The sequence below is a fragment of the Epinephelus moara genome, chromosome 13 (assembly GCF_006386435.1).
Source record: "Epinephelus moara isolate mb chromosome 13, YSFRI_EMoa_1.0, whole genome shotgun sequence".
NCBI lineage: Eukaryota > Metazoa > Chordata > Actinopteri > Perciformes > Serranidae > Epinephelus > Epinephelus moara.
Genome location: NC_065518.1, coordinates 16,250,652 through 16,269,002, shown reverse-complemented (window position 1 = coordinate 16,269,002; position 18,351 = coordinate 16,250,652). Strand labels below are relative to the sequence as shown.

The window sequence follows — 18,351 nt, the reverse complement described above, 5'->3', positions numbered from 1 at the left end:
AAGCAATAGTGACTTTTACGCATAATTAATTGGGTTAAATTGGATTCTCTAGCTGAGTCTGGACCCACAGGTGAGTTTAAGACGCGGAAGTATGCCATTAGTTTCTCTGCAGTCTCGTGCAAAAGTGCGTGACCAGAAAAAAAAAGGAAAAAAGTCCTCCTCTTTTTGTCCGGGGCCGCGCGTGGACACTCAGCCTCCTTTAACGGCGGAGAATAATGAACAGATGCTGAGTGAATTAGGAAAGAAATACTGGGTCCCTCCCACAAGGGCCACTTTGGCAGGGGCCGCCTGGCTGCCACGTGGCGCAGCTGGCACCGGAGGTTGGTGATGGTGGGCTTTACTGGTCTCTGGCTTTACTGGTGCTCAGACATTTAGCGACTTGGCACCGCGCGCCGCCATCAAATCCTCTGCCAGCCGCCGCCCCTCCTCATCACCAGCAAAAAAAAAAAAAAAAAAAAAACTAACTGAGAGGTTTAGAGCGGAAAGTCAAATCAGAAAGGTGTCTCTCACCTTGTCCTCCGAGGCCTGCCCTTCACACAGCACTGGAAATACTGGACTGAACATGAAACAGAGGGGATGCTGGGAAAAAAGAGAAGCTGATCATATAGGGACCTCATTTTAATCTTGCACCAAGAGGTTTAAATATTCAAATATCTGCACCAGCCACTCATACAAGTGGATTTTTCGTTTGCTTTTTATGAGTCATGCTGTTTTTGGTAAATGGATGATGTCATTTTTTTTAAAGTAAATGCATGCCCACCATATGAGGAAAGAAATGTAAACTTAAGTTTATTTTCAAAACTTTAATTTTACCAACCTGTGGCCTCCATAACTAGAAAAAAATCACCTTTTAAAAACTGGTGGTGTAAATAAATTATTAATTCCCTCTAAATTATTGTTAAAATTAAATTAGCATATAGTCAAGATGCTAATTTTTGCACTTGAAACCTTTTGATTTAATTTACCCTTCCAATATTAAACAGTTGAAGGACATCCTGTTGATGTTAGAGAAAGCAAACCTATTATTTTTGAGATCAGTTAAAAATATGAGCTGATAGAATATATATTTTTTGCTTGTGTGCCCTCGAACACTACACTCACAGCCTCTCCAATTATTACACCAGGCTTTCAAATTTGTTTATTTGTCTGTTTATTTATTTTTGCTGATAACCATTTGGACTGTGAGGTGTGTGTGTGTGTGTGTGTGTGTGTGTGTGTGTGTGTGTGTGTGTGTGTGTGTGTGTGTGAGTGTGCATGATGCCATCCCTGGGCTTCTTCATTTCAAACCAACGGGCCATTGACTCACCTGATTTTGCACCTGCCCAACACTTCCACTGATGTGGTGAGTCAGATGGGCCTTTTAGGCAACAATGAAGTCAAATTAAAAATGTTTAAAGAATAAATAAATGAAAATATTACGGGTGTAATAAATAGATATTTGTATCAGTGTGGCAGAAGCAGCAGAATCTGCTTACATCTCCTCTGTTCCTGTTTTGTGCCGGGGTCAGTGCTGGATGGGACAGTTTCCACCCCGCGGTGCCCGGTGCTGATTTCCCCTGGACGTCCGCAGCAACATATGGGACCCAGGGCAGCGGTCCAAAGATGGAGCCTGCTCCCACTAGTGATCTGAGAAATCACCAGTAATGTGACCTCACCAGTGTAAACTCAAAGTGGCAAATATTGAAATTAAAATAGATTTTTTTGTATCTAAAATATTAAATATAGACACAGCTTTTTTTAAACTAAAACATTTAAGCAGGAGGAAACTAGAATATTTATAAAGCAATCCTTCATTTGCTAATATTTTATTAAATCAATATGTGACTTGTTGACAAGATAACTATTATTTATACTCACCTGGGAAGTCTGACAGGTGCCTGGTTTGATGATGGTGTGACAGGCCCACGTCCACTCTCACTGTGCAGAGCAGCTACACAAATGTCCTGTGTGTGTCAAGTGTGTATTGTTGGTGGCTGAGGCCCTTTGCTCCCGTAACACACCTATTACTCTACTGAATGTACTGAAAGCTGAGAGTCAAAGGAAACAAATGGGGAAAATGTCTAATTGCTTTTATGTCTTTCTACGTCTTAACTGGATTTAAAGAGTTTGAAATCATGTGATGAGCTGGTCAGCTGCTACATTCAGTTGTTTTCTTGAGTGTGTGAGTGGCTCTGATGCATTCTGTTAAACTAGAAAACTAAACATAAAATATTTCACTTCCTTAGTAGCAGCTTGCTCATAAACAGATCTACAGATATACTTTACATGACCATAGTTTGTTCTTTATTAAAAAGCATGTGTATGTATTCCCACGTTGCTGTGCATGACCAACAGTTGAATGATCTGCATCTAAATCTCACTATTTCAGTACTTTCACGGCAAAGTGATGCCAGAGGAAACAAATATTTTGCACATTTGTTATGATTAAGTCCACCTCAGTGAGATGCAAACAAAACGTCATCTAAAAATACACACTGGTTCTTTCATCACAGGCTTTGATTTCATTTTTTGTGTCCTTTTTGCCAGGTACGTCAATTTCTTTAACATATTTAATTGATTTCTGTATAAATATCAAGAGTTTCCTTGATTTATTTAATTAATAACTCCAGTTTTTGGATGACACAGCAGGCCTACACTGTCATATTTTTGTCCACCAGTGTTTATTTGTCCTATTATTCAGAGATTTTAAATACCAAAGGCTAATTTACACCCAAATATATATTTAAAATGATATAATATTGTGTGTATTGTGCCTCCACCTGGCATCCATGACTGTGACCTTTTAATTTTATATAGTTTAAGCCTATAAATGTTTAATTTGCATTGCTAGAATTAAGGTCAGGATTTCACATTTATGTTATGTGGTACATTTTAGATTTAATTTAAATATCTTTATCAGAAAACCAAGCTCAGCAAAATCACTTTTATATACATTTATGTCATATTAATACTAAAGCCTGCACAACCTTAAAAGCTAAACCCTTTGAAAACGATTAAATGTTGTTTTTTTTTAAAGGAAAATCTTAAGATTATTTTGACATGCCTATAAAAACAAAAATCCAAATCACATTATTTCAGTCACGTTTTTAAAATTTGTGTGGACGCGTTTTTTAAACCCAGGTTTTATTTTTATATGTATATATTGTTTAATCTAAGTTTATTTATTGAAGACGCCAGAGCCACGGCTGCAGGCCTCCACATCCACACACCCCCTGATGCTGAGAAGAAGAGCTGTTGGATCATGTCAGACAGTTATAAAACATTTTTTATTTCTGTTGTTTGTGTCATAACATGTTTAGGCCTATACATCTTTTATGTCAATTGCACTCATTCTGCATACAGGATATTACTGGACACACTTCGATAGGATGTACAACAGTATAGGGATGACATCAGTAGAATACAGAAGGTAATCAGAGGACTCTTTCTGCCGCATCCTTCCAGAAGCTTCTCTTGGTTCCCAAACAATATTACACGTCATAGGATTGTCTTTAAAGGGTCACTGATTGTAAGGGCTCAGTTGTGGAAAAAAGCATTGAGGTCCTCGTATGGAGGCGCCCTGTCGTGGTGCAAGTGCACGTCGTGGAAAGGTGGAATGTTTTCCGAGTGCGCACCGCCACTGCGCGCTCCCGAGGGCCCAAAAGGTATGCTGTGGCCGGGCCGAGACGTGGTCAGTCCGGAGTAATGCATAGAGTAATGATAGTTCCTGTCTGTCTCTGAGGACTCCTGCTGTCTCCCGGACAGTCCGCCGTTCAGGCAGACAGGCGGGCTGTGCGCGGCCTCGTAGTCCGGGCTGCTATAGTCAGGGGACGTCCCGCCCGGCTGGTACACGGCTTCGTACCCAGAACCGTAGGAGTGGCCCCGCAAGTTAAGCGCCCCGCTGCCGGGCTGGTAGTGCGGGCTGGAGATGCGGGAACACCGGTAGGAGTAGGGATGGACGGAGAAAGGAGAGCTGGGCATGTGGAAGCGGGCTCCATCTGAGCACGGTTCAGTCAGGAAGTTCCTGGTGTTGAGCTGCAGGCAGCCTGCCACCAGGTTGGTAGTGGGCTGGGACAGGCCTTTACACAACATCTGCACGTAGGTCACCACATCTGGCCGCTTCCCGTTGCGTAAAATCTCCCCAAGGGCCAGTATGTAATTCTTGGCCAGCCTCAGCGTCTCTATCTTGGAGAGTTTTTGGGTTTTGGAGTAGCATGGCACCACTTTGCGCAGATTGTCCAGCGCGGAATTCAAGTCGTGCATGCGCGTGCGCTCCCGCGCGTTCGCCTTCATCCGACGCACCTTGGAGCGCTCCACGCGCGCCGCCGTCATCTTGCGCTTCTTTGGGCCGCGCTTCTTGGGTTTGTCTCCGCTGTTCTCGTCGTCGCCCTCCTCCTCCTCGGCCTCATCATCCTCATCGTCGTCGCCGGCCATCTCGGACTCAGCTCGGCTGCTGCCTTCCAGCGGCTCGTCCAGGTCGTCGTCCCCGAGGTGACAGGGCTCGTGCTCTTCGGCCTTGTCCTTGCAGTCGTCGTTCTCGTTGTCCTCCACCCAGTCAGCCGCGAGCCTCTGGACGTCCGGCAGGACCTCACTGAACAGGCGGCTCAACATCGTGGCAAACAACCTGCAGGAGACACAGTGGACACGTTACCTGGACTCTTTGCACCTTGTCAGAGCTGTCAGAGCTTCAGTGAGCTCCTACAAGCCCGAAGGCTGCATACGTCACTCACCCAGGGCTAAATACACTGCCATTAATACTCCGTGAATATTTCATACACCAATGAAACGGTGTGTGCTTTATAAATGCAGTTTGCATGTTTATTCTGACATGAATCCAGTTAACAGCCTGTGAGGCTTAGCTGGGAAAACTGGGCCTTGAAACACCAATCATCTGTCTGATTTTATTTTGTTAAGCAATATCCCACAAATTAATGAAGACACTTTATTTTTTATATATATATAATCCTATGATTTTAGTGGCACAAAGCAACAGTGCGGGCCGCCCCCTCGGCCTCCACACATGCCTCGGTCTGTGCCCTCCAGCAGCCCGGCACAGGGAGCGGTGCTGGCCTGCTCCAGCAGCACCCCAGGGACGCATTAAGGGTGCGGGTCCCTCCTCCATCCTATAAATTACCAACCTGGAGGAATTCCAGCACAGTAGGGGCCACACCGGACCGCAGGGTCCCCAAAAATGTCATGTCTGTGAATTAACAGGTTTTTATGCAATCCGGTCCAAAAACAGACCAACATGAGAAGATTTCTGAGATTGAAAAATACGCACAATTCTGCGTAAATATTCGGAGATTTTCCAGAAAGTTAAATTATAATAATGATATTTAAATGCGCCTTTAAGAGCTGAGACTATGCAGGGTCATGAGGCAGCACAGGAGGCCACATAAAAAAACAGTATCTGACATTTTTTTGGTTAATTTTAGTCCGTCATGCCTGGAAGAAAAGCGATGTAATGAGATTTAGATAATAATCTAGACTGTCTTTTTTTTAATTTCACAGACGCGTTTCTTTTCTGTAATTCAAAAAGCGAGTTCCATATTAATCAAAGCTGTTTTAAATGTCATATCTGATCATCACAATCCGTTTGAATTCTTACTTTATGGAGACATTTTCCATGGTTTCACACTGACCAATAATTCAGCCTAAACAGACAAGTTATTTATTAAAGCATGATTTAATAAAAAGCTGCAACATCCCCAAATCTTCACGGACTCTGAGCTCAGCTGTGCGCGTGGAGCCGAAGGACGTTATTTTTTTCCTAATCTTGTAAGCACAATGTAATTAATGCCAACCAATACCTTGTCAATTAGCCTGTGCATCTCTATAGAGAATTCTACCCCCACAGTGCTCTGACGCGCGTCGTGCGGGAACGAACACACACACACACACACACACACACACACACACACACACACACACACACACAGTGTTAGGGTTTCTATTCTACGATTTTTTTAATGAAATATATCAGAATACACTCTCCAGTGCGCATTTTCTAACGCAATATAACGCAAATTATGAAAGCAAAGGTGCCTAAGTTGCTTATTGCTTTAGGATAAATGTGAATTTGCACATTTATTTAAACAAAATCTATCAAATTAAACCTAGTTAGAGCAAAATCTTCGATAATAGCAGAGATAAGAGCCCGAGGAAGAGATTAAAAGCTGCCTGATCACGTCGCATGCGTAAAAAAAGACGCGAGAAAATATTTGGATAAATACTCTTCCACTGTAATTCCTCCCTCACAACGCATTAACACACAAAGACAAATCTTTATCCATATCTGATGGCTTCATATCTGCTCAGAAATGTGCAACCTACCTCCGTGGTGGAGCTCAGTGACGGGGCAAAGCGGGTTTGTTTACACCATCTCTCTCCGGGTGGGCATCACATCCACACGCCCTGCACGGATGCTTGTGCAGGCGACGCGCTGTGTTCAGCTCTCACACCTTTCTCTCCTCTCTCCTTGCCGTCTCTCTGTCTGCTGCTGATGCTGCTGCTCACTGCTCACTGCTGCTCACTGCTGCTGCTGCTGCTGCTGCTATCCCCAGCCCAAACGCGTGGAGGGATCCGTGTGGCACCTCAGAGGCAGGACTGGGTGGGTTACATACCAGCTCTGATGCCAGGCCCATATGGCTGGCACGTCATTGGCAAGAGCCATCACATGAGAGCCGGTGATTGACATGCGGCCGCATTCACAGAGACTGGCTTCCCCTGGGGGAGAGGGACTCGCCATCTGTCACTGAGCTGAAAGAGAAAATGGAATAAGGAGTGAATGGCACAAAAAAACGCACTGGATTCAAACAGCTTCTGTTAGCCTCCATCTTTGGGAGAAAACGGGGTTAATCTCATATAGGAGGTTTAGGAAAACAATCCCCTTACGAGAAATAATTATAGCAATCCTATTATGACCAATTTTACACTGATATCATTAAATAATATTGAATTGTTGGAGGATTATTAATGATTTTGCTGGATAAGGAAACGCTACAAATAATCCGCATGAGCCCTGTGGGGAAATGTATTGAATATTTTAATGATACAATTATAATAATCACCCCAATAGGAACAATTAGATCCCTATAGAAATATCATAAGCAGAGTTTCCAGAGAACTGCCTTCACACAAAGGCCTGGGATAAATAAGGGACCCGCCATAAAGATCAGAGTCAGGGTGCAATTGCCTAAACGAGTCAATTGAACTGAGCCAAGCAGAGCGTCTTGGTTTGGGTTGCCAGGCTTGGCACAGGTGCCGGTGGGCGGGCTGGTGCCAAAGGTGGCAGAGGCACAGATTGCGCACAGGGGCCAGAAGATGGGGCAGGACAAGAGAGGGAGAGAGGGAGGAAATAAGAATGGAGAAAAAGGAGAAAGGGGGTAGGCTTATCATCACCATGATGTTGGTGGAGTATGTTTATTGGCTCCTGTTACATTTTCACTGAAACAACCCAAACTGTTTGATTGATTATAGATCTATGTATTTATGGTCATGGTTGTCCAGGTGGAGACTTATAGGGTCAGAGCCCAACATGGTGCTCATGTGTCAGCAGCCTGAGGGACACAAATGCAAAGAATGAACATTAAATATGATTAATTCAGCTTATTTGTTCAACAAAACAAATTCTGATTTGATAAAGGTTCATGTTTATTCATCTATTATTAGAGGCATGTCTTCATTTCTAAGTCTAATATAATATAAACACAATACTAACCAAAAAAGCTGGCACTTTATTTCATACAGTATGTCATTACTAAAAAATATACCCGTCAAATGAGGGGCTGAAGACGTGAATCTGTTCCCCAATAAAATGATTTGAATATAATGATTTAGTTTTGTCATTTTGATGCTTTCTTTATCATGTTGTATATTCTGTATTATTAATACCAATCATTGATGAAAGATTAATTAAGATTAAAACCAGGGCCTATATGAGAGTCTGGTTTGTTGTATTGTTTTACCCACATTGGATTTGATTGGCTTAATTTAAAGCAAAGCATGTTGAGGTCAAGATGAGTTTTAAGGTGCAAATCAAGTATGAAATTTAAAATGTATGTCATACTTGCTTCGTCTTTGATTCCATATCTAACACTGAGATAATAATAATGTGCCCTGTACATTGTGAGTGAGGTGTATGGTTGAGCTCTCACAGGAGCAGAGCTCTGGTTTATGGGCTTTCTCAAACTAAGTGTGGGTGACATCTAGTGGCGATAAGAGGTTAGTGCGGGTCTTGGGGAAAAATGATGGAGAGTGATGTCACTCTTTTGCTCAGTGTATAAGTGGATATGGAGTGAACTACACCAGGGTGTCTACAGGTATCAGACAGTTAGATTTAACGCTTTTTAAGACCCTTTAAAGACAAATTTTATGAATAATAATATGGTTATGGAATATGGTTATTATAGTGAGTAAGGTTGATCTACATTGTGCCAACAGGTAAGCACAAGTATGAAGTAAAATGTAATATAGTCTGTTGAGGATTTGTGACATTAGAAATGTGGACTTTTACATAGAATTTTCACAAAAAGAAATTAAAAAATGTATAAAGCTACTTAGAAAAAGTAGTTCAAACTACTTTGTTAAAAAAAATCCAATTAATTAAAAAAAAAGTCACACAACAGCAAAAAATGCCTCTTACTTGAGTGTATTGAAAGAAATGCCCACTTGTTCACAAGACACAAACCAAAATAATACAATACCCCACTGTTCATGGGAAAGTTTTGTTTGAAACTTCGGTTTTGTATATAATGTCCATTAGTGAGACACCTGCCATCCAAGTGGGGGTATTGCACCAAAGCAGGTAACTTCTAAAATAGCATGCAACAACTTGTCTGAACATTTGTCAATAAACAGCAATAATCAGTAGTTATGGCTAATTGTGGTCAAAGGGCGTTCAATTACAGTCGAGATGCAATGGTAAAGTAGAAAAAAAAATCATTCCTTGTCTTTGATGGGCCATATATGTTTGCAGTTACAGTAGATAACTACATACACACACACATAACGGCAAAAAAGTAATCTAACTACTTCTATGCAAATGTGAATGTAGTAGCAAGCTACAAAATGTAGTTAAACTATATAGCTCACTGTTCCCCAGAAATGTGATGCAGATATTGTTTTGCCAATAATATAATGATAACTTTCTAGTAATTACAAAAGCACTCAGATTTTGCAGCCTGCATCACAATTAGGTTATTTGCATCACTATCACTATTAGGTTATACGCCTTCACCATGGAGACACTGTGGTGTATTCATTACCTCCGCCAAGGAGGTTATGTTTTCGCCGGCGTTGGTCTGTTTGTTTGTCTGTCTGTTTGTTTGTTTGTTTGTTTGTTTGTTTGTTTGTCTGCAAAATAACTCAAAAAGTTCTGAACTTTTTCAGGAAAGGTGGATAATGGGACAAGGAGCAGATGATAAAATTTTGGTGGTGATCGGCTGAAGCAAAGTGGATAAAATAATAAATAAATTCTATGGTCTGACAGCCTCTACAGCAATTAAGATGGTGAAAATAGCGCCATCTGGTGACCAGAAAGCACATCTTGTTCTACTTGCTAAATATTGCTGTAATTCTAAAGTTGAAATTTACGGAAGACGAGAACGGCCATGTATTTTTTTTTTTTGCACTGTTATCTCGTGATAACGACTTATTATTTTGTTATCTCGATATAACAAAGATTGTTTTCTCGTGATAACGAATTAATTATCTCGTTATCTCGATATAACAAAGATTGTTTTCCCGTGATAATTGTCAAGTCTGATGATTGCCCACTGGTTAATGTGATCGTCTTGATTTCAGCCTACAAGAGCTGCTGTGGTCCTGCTAGATGTCTCCTGCTGCTGCTGTTATCATTAGTCACACTTCTAATTATACATGGCCATTCTCGTCTTCCGTAGAAATTAATGTTCTGTGTTGGAAAAAAGAAAGTGAAAAATACCAAAAAAATATTATATTCTGTGTTGGTACAAAATAAAATGAAATGAATACACCACAGTGTCTCCATGGTGAAGGCATATATAACCTAATAGTGATAGTGATGCAAATAACCTAATTGTGATGCAGGCTGCAAAATCTGATGCAGAGGGGGAGGGAATATCACCTACTTGGCGGAGGTCTGCACTCTCTGAGTGCTTTTCTAGTTTCGTTTTTATTTTGTACCAACACAGAATATAATGTGTTTTTTTGTATTTTTCACTTTGTTTTTTTTCCAACACAGAACATTAATTTCAACTTTAGAATTACAACAATATTTAGCAAGTAGAACAAGATGTGCTTTCCGGCCACAAGATGGCGCTATTTTCACCGTCTTTAGAAATTGGAATTGCTGCTGAGGCTGTCAGACGACAGACTTTATTATTTTATTCACTTTGCTTCAACCGATCACCACCAAAATTTTATCATCTGTTCCTTGTCCCATTATCCACCTTTCCTGAAAATTTCATCAAAACCCATTCATAACTTTTTGAGTTATTTTGCAGACAAACAAACAGACAAACAGACCAACACCGGCGAAAACATAACCTCCTTGGCGGAGGGTGTGTGACAACAATGGATAAATAGGTTCATCTTCCAAAGTTGTTTTAAGCTCAGTGCCTGTATCTGTTAAATGGATTATCTGTAGACCTTTGAGAGTAATAATATATATTTCTATCTGAACTGTTAGGCCTGTCTCAATTAAATGCAAAATGAGAATGTTTACTAAATGCCAGTGCGTATTTTCTATTATCATTATTATACATTTTTCTTACTGGTTTGAATTATCTGAATTGTTCACGTTTTAACTCAATCAAATGTGTTATAAAAAAATAATAAAAAATAAAATAAATAAATAAAATGAGACTTGTCTGATATATCCTCAGTAATATTTACACTTGCTCATCCTGTGTATATTCTGATCATGAACTTTTACAAAGTCTATATACCTGTTGTTTCATTGCTTTTGTTTTGTTTTTTTAAATACTGTTTAATATCAAGTGTGGAAACTCAGTACATTTACTCAAGTACACTACTTGAGTATTTCCATTTAATGATACTAATTTGAAAACTTTAGTTACTAGTTACTTTGCCAGTTTACACTAATAATACAAAATGTATTAGGTTCTCTGGAGAAACAGGGCTGGCAGGCTGAGCAGGGCTGGAGAGAGGCTGGCAGGCTGGTGATCGGTGAGTGTGGATCTGAGGCACAGAGGAACAAGGTTTAGGCAAAAAAGAAAAACAAGGAAAAATAGCAATAAGCAACAAGTAGGCTGTAGTTCGTACCACGAGGTAGAGTGAACAATATGGCAGAGACTGGACTACAGAGCAGAGGTATTTGTACTGCTGGGGTTGATTAGTGGATGGCCTTCAGGTGAGCTGGCAGGTTGGCAGCATGACTGATGAGAGCAACGCCCAGACAAGGATCAATATAGGATCCTTCCTTGGTAGGAAGTCCCTTCAAGATAGGCTCCTGCAGAGGCAAGGCAAGAGTCCTCCCCAGCATTCAGTGAACACACATTGGAACAGACTAACAAGTGTCCCCAGGTGGACGTCACTCAGCGAACTGAGGAGGTTTCAGAGTACTGTGATGATTTTGGCACTCTGTAATGTTGTTGAACTCATGCTGTGATGCCTTATTTTATGTGTGGGTCAAGTATGTATCATCTGAAACAGGGCTGATTGTACACGATACTGCCCTGCTAACCCTGCCTCTGTGAGATCCAAAAGGATCTTGACATTGGATCAGTCTTTCCGCGGGGGTCGATGACGTAGCCTCCTTGAAATTTGGCCGTTTGAGGATCCTTCCTTGACTCTGAGAAACACCCAGAGAGAGACAAACAAGAAACCACAAGAAACAGAAGGGAAGGGGGAAAACAGGTGATACATAAGGAATGAAGGAAAGGCACAGACTATGACATGATGAGCACTTTTACTATTTCGACACAAACACTATTTTGAATGCAGGACTTGTAATTGAGTATTTTTTACGCCGTGGTATCACTACTTTACTACTACTACCTCAATTAAGAATGCCAATATGTTATTTCCATGGCCTAGGAAAGTTCAATCAATATTTGTGAACATGAGCTACTCTCTCAAAGCCAGAAACCAAAGAACTAAGTCTCAAACTTGTGGACCCACAGAATGTTTGTTTCCTTTTTCCTATCGTCGTGTTCTCAGTCGTGAAACAGAAAATGTACCCATATACTCAGAACATTCCCCGCGGTGCTCTCTGTGTCATCTAGAATATCTTTCACCATTCATTGTCTATGGAGCAGCTCTAGACTTTATATTTGATGACGTCACAAATTTGAGTCTCATTCTCTAGTTTTAGGATTTAGGATAGAGTTGTACATGTTTACATATATTTTTGGACTGTCTTAGACCATGGGAATAACATGTTTGAATTTTTGAAAATGGGTGTTTTGCCCTTTAAATGAAATATCTGAATACTTCTTCCACCACTGTTTATACAGCAGTCAGTCATGAGGGACTGTTGTGAAAAGGTTGTCGCCTCCTAGTGGTGGAGTTAAAAAAGACACATGGCAGACTGCATTGCTCACCACATTACTGATGGATTACACTTTACAGTCATCTTTTGTGATGATAATACTGTAATCCTATAGATTATGTCTCTGGACATTTTAATGCTGTCTGAGTGATTGATTGTAACATGGGATGTTGTGCATTTATGTGCACTCATTCAACCTCCATGTTGCACCTTGTTTCAGGTGAGATACATTCATTCATCTTCTCACCGCTTCATCCTCTTGAGGGTCACGGGGGGGCTGGAGCCTATCCCAGCTGCCATGGGGCAAGAGGCAGGGTACACCCTGGACAGGTCGCCAGACTATCGCAGGGCTGACACATAGAGACAGACAACCATTCACGCTCACATTCACACCTACAGACAATTTAGAGTTATCAATTAACCTAGTCCCCAATCTGCATGTCGGTGGACTGTGGGAGGAAGCCGGAGTGCCCGGAGAGAACCCACGCTGCCAGAAACCAAAGAACTAAGTCTCAAACTTGTGGACCCACAGAATGTTTGTTTCCTTTTTTATACCCAAATCAAATCGGAGAACTTGCAATCTCCGCACAGAAGGGCTCCCACACCCGGGATCGAACCTGCAACCCTCTTACTGTGAGGCAACAGTGCTAACCACCACATCACCGTGCCGCCAGGTGAGATACATACTGCTGCAAATGCTCATAAACAGGCCATATGTTTTTTTTCTCAAGGACAACAGTTGAACTGAAAGTGAACCGAGCCACAGACACGCTGTGTGTTTTTTTCATTTCTCCAAGGTGGAAGTTTTACTTTTCATCCGAAGACCTCCCACAGCAGGTCTGAGTGTGCTGTCAGCAGCAACTCTCCCGGGAGCTGGCAGACATCCAGAGCCTTTTTCAAGTTCACTTCAGTACAGGGTGAACCTGTGGGCGGCGCAAAACACGGGACCCACTGGGTACAGAAGGGTGTGCTGCTTCTCTTATCGAACCGCATGAGAGCTGAGAGGAAGTGTTTACTAAGCCACGAGGACTTGCCTGTTTTTCCCCCTCCTTTTCCTCTCTCCATCCTCGCGCCACCTCATCCTCCTCTCTCCATGCAACACTTTTTTACAACACTATGAAGCAGTTATTTGTGTCTACATGTGGTCAGACACCTCCATCATATTATCTGCTGTTATATTGATACTAAACTAAAAGCAGATATCATTTGATACCCTTTATCAGAGCAGTACATCACTGCTAACTTACACGCAGCAAACATCATCTCTCCCTCTGTCTCTTTTTGTTGTACATTTGCATATGAATTCGTACTCTTACCTCAACTGCCTCTCCTCGAACTTCAGCACTCATACACACCAACACATGCATGCACACTATGCTTACTGACTGCCAACACTGTGAAGAGAAACTTGTTGCCATGGCAATGAATTTCCCAACTGACTACCTCTTATATATTTACAGTACATAAGATAAGATTAGCCTTTATTGTCTCCCTTAGGAGAAAGTTGTCTTATGAGACAGGTGACATAACAGCACACAGCCTCTTTATATAGACACAATATATCTGTATACATGTACAATTAACGTTCAGTAACACACACACACTCATCAATATACACCAGAAAATTCACACCAAGAATATTTCAATCAGGAGAGACAGAAGAATGAAGTCAAGATAATATTTAATATGGAATAAGTCTTTGGCGATTGGAAACCAGGGGGAGATATTTTGTGACCGAAGAACATCTGAGCTGCAGCAGGATAAATCCCCCCATGGAGTTTAGACACTGGTGGTGGTGGTGGCTGATGACTCTGAGGATGATGGCTGCTGAGGCAGATGGGGCTGATGAGTTCGTAAAGACTAGGTGGTGGTGGGGAGGTGGAGGGCACGCATGATGGCAGCAAGAAAGAACTACAGCAGAGAAAGAACCATATTTAAAACGAGGAGCAGTAAGATGATAGGCTGACAGAACGTGTGTCGCTGTGCTATTGGTTGATTGTAAAATCAGCTGATGACTCAATTGACAGACCCAGAAAATGACAGCTAGAGAACAAGAGTGAGCATGCATGCAAGGAGGGAATGGCAGGGTGTGAAATAACTCTTATGGCCTGAGCATGATAAGTATCATCATCACTTTAGAGGACGCTACATTGACTTACACTCATTTCCCTGGAGACTTACCCTAACCCTAATGCTTTGTTTCCACATAGCTCCGTACCACTGTGATCTCTGATGTGTTTACGAAACTTCTCCTTCCGTGTTTTTTTTTCTTTGTTCCAGAATTTGCCTTGAATATGTTGAAAAATGTAAACTCTTGCAGACGATTTCAAACAGACTGTATGCACTGAGTGCCACGCGAAGTTAGCATAAAAAACAAATTAGCAAACAGGCTATTTCTTTGAACTAATTCTATATCTTGGCTACATTTTTTTCTCAATGGAAAGTTTGGTAGCATGCTAGCTATTTAACACAGAGAGTTATTAAAGATTTTTTCTTTGGTCCAGCATTTGCCTCGAGTATGTTGACAATTTTGAACTTTTGCAGACGATTTCAAACAGACTGTATGCACTGTGTGCCACAGGAAGTTAGCATAAAAATGAATAAGCAAACAGACTTTATGTCATTCAGTTATTTTAAGTGAAGTGAAAAGTTCGATGGTATATTTAGCTAACGTTGGTAGCATGCTAGCTGTGTAACATATAGAGTGCATGCAAAGTGGTTCATATGGCTTTTAACAAATTATTTCACAAAACTGGCTACACACCTGGCGGGCTAGCCTCCTCACTTATTTATCGCCATACATTATTGGTCCGCTTTTTTTTTTCTTAATAATCCTCCATACATGTCCATAAGACTAGACAGCGAAAACAGGCAAAACCCATTTCAGCTGTGACATTTCTATCCATCTGTAAGAGGTACATTTCCTTGTATTGAACCCTGGGGGGCATACTAAGCAGAATTATGGAGACAAAACAAAACATGGTGGAGTCCTAACCCACCACAATCTGACCCTAATTGTATCCTAACCCTAATCCAAGTCTTCACCCTACAGAGTCAATGATGTACATTATAAGAACTTTCATTTTGTCCCCAAAGGGAAGGTGAGTCCCCACAGCGTGACAGTGTAAACAGATTTATGTCCCTACAACATGATCACAGGCAATTTTAAAGACCTGCTTCATCCATGTCTCCTGGAGAGACGTTGGGAGCAGCACGCCAACTATTTTCTCCAGCCTATTCTGATCAGGTTTACTAGTTGTGATTTGATTTCTCTCAACATGTTATGATGCCGTAATGAATAATAGATTCAGCAGTTGCCTTGTACAACAATAACATAATGGTTTTTATCCACTCCATCTACCTTGAACATACATACTTCACTTGATGCGTCCACTGTCACTGAAAATCAAAGTTAATACCTGTTGATTCTTGCAAGGCTGGGGTCACCAACAGACCTCAGATTGATGACCATTTATTTCGTTTTTTGAACGTTTAACTTTAGGTTGGGCCCCTCACACCATTGCACAACTTCTTCTCATCCATTTGATTTGTAACCGCATATTCTATTCAGAGTCGCACAGGGCCTGAAGCCTATCCTGAATGACATTGGTGAAAGGTGGGGTACACCCTTGACAGGTCGGCGGACAATCAGATACCCATTTACATCTATGGACAATTTATAGTCCCCAGTTCACGTGACCTGCTTGTCTTTAGACTGCGAAAGGAAACTGGAGAACCTGGAGAAAAACTGCCAGCCAGCTGACCACCCTACTACCCACAACTCCTGTCTCTGACTTATACATAGCAATGTCTAGAGGTGTAGATTTTGTTTCAACACATGGGGGGACACATATTACGTAAGGGGTCTGGGGGTCTCCCAAGAAATTTTGAGCGTCAAACCCTTCATTTCCTGCGCTCTGGTGAATATTTATGCACCAATTTATGTGTTTGCTGCATCAATCTATGGTGGAAATGTCTGCTTCCTGCTTCAACTGTGCATAGTTGTGTTATCTTCTTTCTGTCTCATGGCAGATAGCAATCATCTCCTCTGAGGTGGCACACTGCCATCAGCTACTTTAAGGGAGGCATTGTTGTTTCTATGAGTCATGTTCTAGCAGTTTGTCAACATAAAAGTCTGCTATTCTCATGTTTTTTATTATTTAAGGCGGCAAATGTACGAGTTCCAAACACTGAACGTGTCCCCTGCATCCCCTATAATCTACCCCTATGTGTTTAGGCCGTATGTGTTCTGTGCGGTTGTCCCTCTTCCCTCTGTAGATCTACTCAGGTGTGCTGCATTGCCTAACGAGGTGCATTGCACCTGGCATGGGGAGGAGGTGCTCAGGAGCATCTGAGCCAGCAGCAGGGGTGAGAGACTTCTGCTGTGTGGACTGCTGCTCCTGCTGCCACTCAGCCTGGGATTTTATTGTCTTGTTTGCATGATTTTTGTTAGTAAATCTGATGAATTTGAGTGTTTTAAAGGTGTCTTATGAGGTTATTTTGGGTCAGTGGTGGAGTTCTGTTTGCCCCACATGGTCTGAATCTTTTGTCAGTATACTGTGCATGACTGTAGCATCAGAAAACTTGATAATGTAGTTGTTTTTATGTGACACAGCCTTGGGGATGGAGCAGTCCTTTTTTTGTATAACTGAATGAAGTCAATGCTATTGCTGTGTCACTCCAAAATCGTTGAAATCCAGAGCTTGGGCAGTGACTTGTGGAGTCCGACACTGACAAAAAAGCCACATTAAATGTCGACATGATACACAGCCGGTCACGGTTATAGTTTAATGGTGCTTGGCAGCGTCAGGGGAAAAAGCAGTAGGACAAGAACGAAAGTTAAGGCCCCAATCACACAGGTAGCTTTTTAGCAGCTGGAGACACCTTTTTGTAATCGATTTTAATGAGAATGAAGCTTTTTGATCGCAGTTTCTGTGTTGCGATACACCTGGCATTTCTGCACTCTATGCGCCTGGCATTTTTGCCCTCAAGTTGAAAAAAAAAAAGTTGTTGTCATGGTCACGACAACAAGTTTACAGTTGGTAAACAATGGAGGAGAAACCGGTGGTAGCCGTTGCTGCATACCCAGAGCTATACGTCCCAACGATAGACAGCAGGTTGTCAAACTGCCCCTGAGTCATCCTAAAATATGCCTGGAAACAGCCTTCATGGAGGAGAAGCTCCTGGACCAACTGGTGGTACTCCCCATGATCCACCATCTTTTTTAGGGTCTCATGTGCCCACACAGATCTCCGTTTCCCTGTGCCAAAGAAACTATTTACTGACAGCCTCTCACCCTCAACCAGAGCTACAGCAAGTACACTCCACCTCAACATTTTAGGAACTAGCTACTTATTACTGGGGGAAAAAATGGTAGATTGATTACATGGGAAAGTTAGTGTAAGAACCAAAAAACCTTAATTTGTGTTCTTGTACTGACAGAGTGCGTTTATTTTGAAAGAGACAGTGTGTAAATGTTACATTTCCTGTGAAAACGGAAGTGTATTTTGAAAGAAGACAATGCAAGTAACAGGCAGAACTTGACACGATGTCCCAGAACTTCAACCAAAGCACCCAGCGTACTTTTCCCATCATATGAGTGACAATGTGTTGCACTTACTTTAAGTAGCCTATTATTTAGTTTATTTATTTTACATGGCAGACCCTTGTGGACTTTGTTTTACATTTTTAAACATTCACTTTAAAATAAATTGTGAAACAAGAGGTTTTGAACTTGACATTGAAGGCATCCCTGCCGTTTTTAGAAATGTCTTATTTTCAGCCAGTCTCCAGGGAACCTGACTTCTGGGCCATTTTTGATTTTTTTTCCGACGGCATCTGAAAGCATCATAACGCTTGAGCACGCTCTGCTGCACGCG

General features: G+C 41.7%; 1 protein-coding gene across 2 annotated transcripts in view; it reads right to left on the bottom strand.

The window, feature by feature from the left end:
• Positions 1-3,246: 3,246 nt before the first annotated feature.
• The window catches only part of LOC126400085 (neurogenic differentiation factor 2-like), a 130,834-nt gene continuing 115,729 nt past the window's right edge, over positions 3,247-18,351 (bottom strand). Inside the window, exons 1-3 of one of the 2 annotated variants that reach the window (XM_050060542.1) lie at positions 7,050-7,181; positions 6,313-6,738; positions 3,247-4,603 (exon numbers count right to left, since the gene is read on the bottom strand). In XM_050060542.1, the coding sequence (XP_049916499.1) occupies positions 3,517-4,590 (1,074 nt within the window). In that variant the 5' untranslated portion in view covers positions 4,591-4,603; positions 6,313-6,738; positions 7,050-7,181 and the 3' untranslated portion in view covers positions 3,247-3,516. Of the gene's footprint in view, positions 4,604-6,312; positions 6,739-7,049; positions 7,182-18,351 lie in introns of those variants that run through there. The other variant, XM_050060543.1, reaches the window with a different exon arrangement.